The sequence below is a fragment of the Osmerus mordax genome, chromosome 10, assembly GCF_038355195.1.
Source record: "Osmerus mordax isolate fOsmMor3 chromosome 10, fOsmMor3.pri, whole genome shotgun sequence".
Taxonomy (NCBI): Eukaryota; Metazoa; Chordata; class Actinopteri; order Osmeriformes; family Osmeridae; genus Osmerus; species Osmerus mordax.
Genome location: NC_090059.1, coordinates 10000908 through 10008510, shown reverse-complemented (window position 1 = coordinate 10008510; position 7603 = coordinate 10000908). Strand labels below are relative to the sequence as shown.

Below are 7603 nucleotides of genomic sequence, written 5' to 3'. Positions count from 1 at the left end.
CACATTGCCAAGGAATAATATTACAAACATAGCAAGTTCATAACCATGACAAACATCAGTGTTTACCATGCACTTGCACTATTCTGACATACTTCTCCCCCATGCTTCTCAACGCACACAATCTGGGGAAATGCTTTTCTCCTTGCCCCTGTTGAAATCGGAGGAATCCCTGATCCAAAATTATTGGATTAGTAACAGTTGTACAGAGAAGCAAATATTTACACCCCTCCTAGTGTGTTTGACTGGATGAGTTTGAGGATTACACCTCGACACACACTCAATGTTTACACCTCTATTATGTCCACATGCTGGTGATTGAGGTTCCTTACCAAGGACTGTTGTTGCAACAAAGATCTGCTATTGTCTGTCTTTCACCTTATTGCATGCCCTTTTTCTGTCAACATTTGTTCAAGGAACTTTAGTGACTTTGTCTAAGACTTGTCTCTTTGATTAATGTAAGTAAAAATGTCAGTAACAGTAATTATCTATCTACCCTTGAAGTACCCTCGAGGGCCAGTCATGCTGCCCCTCATGCTAGTCCAGAAATTTAGAAATGTAACTGTAAAATATTGTTAATTACTATCTACTGTATTATGTGCTTTAACCCTCAGATTAACATTTTACCAAAAAATACAGTTCTGCAACAAAAGACAAGACATCATGTTCTGTGTGGTTGCAGTCTAGGTGGTGCCTTTCCTGTTTGCATGCTACTTAGCTAATAACACTTATATTTAGACAAGAGGAAGCAACAAGAACTGCCCCTTTAACAAATAGCGCAAGTCTTCTAGCCTGTATAGAACATGATCTGAATCTTCGGTGTTGAACTGATGTCCAAGCATGTATTTGTCATCGTAACTAATTCCAATCGTTATCAGAGATGATTCTGTGATATGACTTCGTAGAATGTTGTTGCAAGAACTTAAAATAAATTCATAAAAACTTATGATGGCTTTATACGAGGTGTTAGAAATGATGCTGTATATGCTATGGAGAAAAAATAAACATTGTCCGATTACCAATTTATCGATCTTGCCTATTTTCTTGGACAGCTAAACAAGTATTGGTGTGACTCAGTGAAGAGTTTGTTTTTGAAAGGTGAATTGTATGAGTAGACGATTTCTGGTTAGTTCAACAGGAAATCATATCCTCACCGAGTTTATATTGTAATTGGACTTGCTTTCATGCTTTGCAGTCAGCTCACCTGCAATATTTCCCATCTTCCCAGGGCACTCGGAACATGCCAGGGATAAGCATCCCATTCATGCTGACGGAGTATTGCGTAACCTCCTCTGACAGACTATTTTGGACTCGCTCAGATAACAGACCCCGAAGCTCCTATCAGCCTGGGTGCCCATCGTTCGATTTAGAAACGTGTGCCTCTGCCCCCTGACATGGAAACCATGACAGTAGCACTTGACCACCACACATGCACACTCTCACTTCCTCTCCCTCCCTCACTCTATCACTCAAACCAAGCACAAACATCCAAGCACAAACAGATGCACAACATGAACACAGGCAGGTAGGGCAGTGAGTCACAAGCATCGCATCACAGGAAGGAAATGAATGAAGCCTAGGGTGATTGTAAACACCAAACCTGCAGCAGAACTAGACAGAAGGACAGCGTACTCAGTGCATTCTGCATGAGTGACTGTGTGCACTTGAGGTGGCAGCACATTTAGCTGACCTCAGTTGACATGCAGGTTGAGTACTGGGTCAATGAATGGGTTAGTTCATATTCTTTTGATAATTGAGCATCTAAATAGAGCACGATTGACCTTTTGGCCTCAACCCTTACCTTTTCAAACTGCAAACTATGGTTAACTGGACTTAGTTTATTCTCTGTGTGTGTATGTGTGATTTAAGTGGTATTTGAATGTTAATACCATATGATGAGTGACTATAGTGCTCTTATCCCATAGTCAGGGCACATGAAACCATCTAGTAATGCAGACAAATAGAAAGTGCAGCACACAAAGTTCACGAGGGAACACAAGGGCGGGTCAGACAGACCGGTACTGTCATCACTTCAGCACTCTCCATAGCAACAAAGTGGGGAAAAAACCACGGGGGAATGTTATCTTCCTCAAGTGTTAATGGCATCCATCTGCTGACATCAAAAAACGTGTCTCACGACCGGTCCAGTTTGAGAAGAGCTCTCAACTCGTCCAGACGTGTAACGTGCTGCTATTTTTACCTCACGTCAACCTCTAGCACTTGTTCTCGCTATTAATACACACCGTCAGTCAATCAAACCGGGAAAATAAGCCAGTGTGGGTACATTTTCAAGTGTGCACTTAGTGAGCAAGGTCTACTGTAATGAAGTTATTGTGCTGATTGCTGACCTACACCAGATGGTTGGTGGGGCAGGGGGTCGTTGTTGGCAGAGCAAAAACGTTTGGCTGAGACAGCTATGATACAGCATGTGGGTTTATTCCCATTTTATCTGCACATAATCAAGCCGATGAATGAAACAGAAGTTAGGAAGACCTAAGTGGCTGGTTTGGACAAATTAGTACAGGGATAGTTTGTGTGATCCAGTGAGTGGTCACAGTTGTTGTGTGGCAAGGAAAGATCTTCTGGACCTAGTTGTAACCAGTGATGATTATTTCTGCTTTAACATGGTAAGAACAGCCATTACCAATATAAAAAATGCAAATAAATAAAAAGCATTGCAGGTCAATTATGAGTAAATACGATCAAACAAAACCCTTTTAGTAGTCAAAAAACACACAAGGCAGACAGGGTCTGCTCATACAGAAGAGGAAAATCAACAATCAGGTCTTTGATCAAACAAACTAATGTGAGCATAGTTAATAGTCTCGATCATGGTCAACTGCTGATATTATCCTAAGACATAATAAAGCCATATCTTTGTGGCTTCATTTTCGGCTGGTAAATCCACCAAGTCACATTCATTAGTAGCCATGGCAGTGTACACAGCAGCTGTCAAAGACTGCATTAAACAAGAAATTGCAATAGAGCATTTTACATTTTGTCCTATCGTACAACATGTATGTCATACTCTTGTCTCTGATGTCAGGGGAGCTCAAATGTGTTTCGATATACGCCTACATGCAATTTATGTTCATTATTCTTAAACCGGGTGGGGTCAGCACCTCCATCTGTGAGCCCCACTTTTAATCTGCTCGGATACAAGCTTCCTGCCAAAAAGAATAATACCTAATAACTAGTTGGGCCTTTGCCAGGACCCAGTCACTGATGCTGAATATGGCTCTGGTGCCACTTTTGTCCGCATATATTAGCCTGGGCAATCATATTGAAACAAGGTTCATTAGCTAAAACAGCGGAGCTCAATTCCATTCAGCTTTTTTCGACTATTTTAAATGTTCACAGCGCTCTCATGGGAGAGCAGCATTAGAGGGAGACAGAACGCTAATGCATTTTAAAGACGTCCGGTTCAAAGACTGATTACCAGGTCCCAGCTGTGGGCCCCGGTTGAATGTTTTTCCTTAAGGGCCACTCAAAAACACCCGGCCTATGTGTTTACCGGGTACATTTAGCATGCTGTCATGACGTTCTTCACAGGAGGTTTTGTCATATAATCAGAATCAGAATCAGAATTCGGTTTATTCGCCATGTATGTTATACAAACACGGAATTTACTGTGGCAGGGAGGTGCAAAACACTAAACATATACAGATCTTAAATTAAGTAAAAGTACAAACGTTTAACTATTTCTAAGAACTAAACAATCTAAGAATACAACAATTTAAATATAAAATAAAATATATATTAAAATAAGAATAATGAGCAGCGTGAATGGTCAACATAGTGCAGTCGGATACTGAGATAAAGTGGCTTATGCATACTGAATTGCCATTAGATGGACTTATAGTTAAATAAGTGAATGAATGTCAATGGGAGTCCTTGGCCTTGTTGAAGAGGCCAGTAGCAGATGGAAAGAAAATGTTCTTATGGCATGAGGTTTTGGTCCTGATGGACCGCAGCCTTCTGCCAGAGGGGAATAGCTGGAACAGGGAGTGACCAGGGTGGGAGGGGTCGGCCACAATCTTCCTCGCACGCCTCAGGGTCCTCGAGGACCTGCACACAAAGCATCTATGGAGATTTGTTTACAGCATCGGTAAACGAATTTTACTATAATTTGAATGGGATCATCTCATTTCCATATTATGAGCAGAACCACCAACATCTCACAATGTAATATAGGTAGTATCCTATGACTTGGACGCATGTCCACAAAGTCTGCATGCTTGGTCTCTCTGATGTGTAGTTACACTGCATTATTTGGTTTGATTGTGTTGATACTCGTTGGTGTGAACTTTCACGTTCCCAAGAACTGCACATCTTTACTTGCTTGGTCTCCAATTGTTGGGGCTTAGTTTGATCCTTTAAATCCCTTGCATCGTTTACGATACTTACTGAGCATGTTACTTTAATGCTAAATATCACAAGGTTCTGGTGAAAGTTTTAGAAATCTGTTATATGTGTAGTGTGTAGATGTTAATAGTGTTTTATGTTAGACAAATCTTTTTTTTTTTTTTATGCGTTACTAAAATAAAATGAATTTTATAGCCATCATGTACACCAACCTACGTGAAGATCAAACTATCTTCCTGTTTGGTTGTTGTGTATAAATATTTACATTACTATTGGGTCATCAGCATTATTTAGTTAGAATTTGGTCAAAAATGTAATTAGGCCTACTTCAATGTATGTTTTGTATGTGTGCATATGGTTAAGATTGTGGATTAATATAACTCCTTTGATCACTTCTTTGAACAAGTATTTCAAAATGCACAACAAATTATTTAATCATGGCCAGATGGTTAATAAAATATGAATCAAAATCAACTCAGCAATTCATTATTCACAAAATATAGTGTTTACAATGTTCTCAGCGCTAGTCTGCTATGGAAAACACTGTAGTTGTGAGAACCAAAATAGAATGTTTTGACTTAATGTCTTCAATAAACTGAATTCTGTATTCAATTATTGCAACCAATTATACAGCACATTGAACAGCTCACATAGCGTAGTGATTCCCTTTGTGGGAGTTAAGTCCATGTGTACATAGACAAATACATATGAAGAACTATCATAATGTGGAAGGAAGAAACAGTTTTCATAAAATGACACTTTATTGCACACTAATAAACATCCACCATAATACAATAAAACACAGACCATGAGCATTGGAGATTAGGAGACAGAAAGATATATATAGAGAGAGAAAGAGAAGATGGGGATCTATTTGGTCCCTCTATGTTGAGGTGCACATCAGTACCACCGCCCTTCAACCCACCCAATTCATTTGTCTGTGCAATTCTTCACCTGCTTTACAGACCTATATACAGCGCACAATAAATACTGTTTATTTAACATGTTTAATATAAACAAATTCCTTACGTACAATTTGTACTTTAGGCATGAGGTATAACATAGCATTTTGACACTTGTTGAAATGTATTTACATTGCTGTTCCAACATCTAGTGCACGATTTACAAACGAGCTGCTCCTTTCCATCTGAATTGAGATGTGCTAAAGTTTATTATTAACACACGGATGATGCTTCGCCTTTTGAGTGCCATCATTGTCCCAGAAACAGATAAACCTTGAGCATGACTCTTGTTCCAAATTTTGGTGCATCGATAGACGAAGTCTCCATGGGCTCAATTGGACATTTATGCAACAACAAAAAATGTCAACGGTGAAATTCACATTAACAATCCTCACAGCTGCGATTCTGAATGAGATAATTTGGCACAACCCTCCAGGCTGCTGTCGCTATGGTCCAGTCCGTTGCAGTCTGTCCATGTCCCCATCATTCCCGGTTCCAATGAGTTCACAAAGCCGCCGGAGTAACGCGAAAGGTCGCATGAGCTTACGTGAAGCCTTCGGTCTGCTTGTCTTGGGCAGCAAAGCAGTCTTTTAAAAGCCTTTCGAAAGTCTGGACTGCGACAGTAGATTATTGGGTTGAAAGCAGAGTTGACATATCCCAGCCAGTTAAAGAACACGAAAAGGTCTTTGTCCACGACCTGGGAGGAGAACACTCGGACAACGTTGACAATGAAAAAGGGCAACCAGCAAAGAGTAAACGTTCCCATAATAATGCCCAGTGTTTTTAATGCTTTTTGTTCCTTTAATGCAAGCATTTTTGAAGGTCTCTTTCTATTAGTTTTGTTCTTGGTGGCATCGTTAAGGTTATTGTGAAACCTTCCCTCACACTTGTCTATCTTCATCAGTTGCTTTTTTGCTTCTCTATACACTCGGGCATAGACAAATATCATTACAACTAAAGGTATGTAAAACGATATGATTGAGGACGAAATGGCATACGCCCGGTTGGTAATAAAGTCACAACATTCTGGATTCTCATAACATGCGGTGTTCTCATTGTCCCGCGACCAGTGCATTAAAATTGGTAGGAAAGAGACCAGCGCAGAAATAGCCCACACACTGCACACTATCACTTTTGCCCTTGCCTTAGTAAGCAAGCTTTGGTATCGGAAAGGCGAGGTGATGGCGACATACCTGTCTATAGCAATAACGCACAGAGTCTCGATGCTGGCAGTGACACACAGAACATCAACGGATATCCAGAATTCACAGAAGAAGGAGCCATACAGCCACGCGCCCTGGACTTCCAGCGCGGCACCAAATGGTACCACCAACAAGCCCATGATAAGATCTGCGCTCGCCAGGGAAACAATAAAAACGTTGGTCAATGTCTGTAGTCTCTGGTTCTTGGCTATAGCAGTTATGACCAAAATATTACCGATAACAATTGTTAAAACGATGAGACCCATAATCAATCCTATTCCGACCATCCACTGCTCAGATGCGCCATCGCCAGGAATGTCGACATCCACCTTTCCACCTTTTGTGTCATTGTTGAAGTTTATAGATGACGGACCATCCCCCATGATGGGCAGTGCGCTGTACATGTATTATTCTTATTCATCAAGACAGTTTGTAGAGTTCCTGGTCCTCTTTAGTGTGTCCATGATGTAGCTTATGATCCCTCGCTCTCCAACTCCATCTGGACACCGCTTTCTGTCTGCTCAAACAGTATAGGCGATTAAGTAGTGACATCACAACTCTGGGCGACCAATTGCGAGGCTACAGTTGTTTTGCAAGTATCTCATCACATGACAATGAACTTCATGAGAAGACACTTTTGCCTCGGTGCATAAAACAACGTATCCATTTAAATCACATTGTGTTGGCCTATTCATGCGTTTTTGCACAGTGCATTCCAGGGTTCTGCAGCAGACACCAAGTTATCATCAATTAAGCATAGCCAACTGCCTTGATTGCTTTGTTTATGTAAGCTTTTCTCTGAGGTAGTGTTTTCAACGAGGACAACTTCTCCACGTATTCATGTTTTAATGTAACTAGTTGACCTTGCCATTTTGCCGTGCTAAATAGCATTGTGAAAACACATTTTAGATTCACTGTCTTTTTGACAACAGCACACTTTTGTTTGCTTGTATTTACAGAACTTCAGACAAGGTTTCAATGCACGCATCGAATGTAGGAAGAGCTTCAGAAAGCAAATCTTAGCTAGCTTTCATCGTTCTCTGTTTAACCGGATCAAATTTTCACCTGGCCCCTGGA

The 7603-nt window shown here is 40.6% G+C and overlaps 2 protein-coding genes across 2 annotated transcripts in view; one reads left to right on the top strand and one right to left on the bottom strand.

The window, feature by feature from the left end:
* The window catches only part of LOC136950101 (inactive rhomboid protein 1-like), a 170782-nt gene that overhangs the window by 153793 nt on the left and 9386 nt on the right, over positions 1-7603 (top strand).
* adrb1 (adrenoceptor beta 1) lies at positions 5173-6985 on the bottom strand. The gene has a single exon (XM_067244206.1). The coding sequence runs from the start codon at positions 6928-6930 to the stop codon at positions 5716-5718; it is 1215 nt and encodes a 404-aa protein (XP_067100307.1). The 5' UTR covers positions 6931-6985; the 3' UTR covers positions 5173-5715.

Coding starts and splice junctions, on each gene's coding strand:
- adrb1 (XM_067244206.1), bottom strand. CDS start 6,930: ATGTACAGCGCACTGCCCATCATGGGGGATGGTCCGTCATCTATAAAC.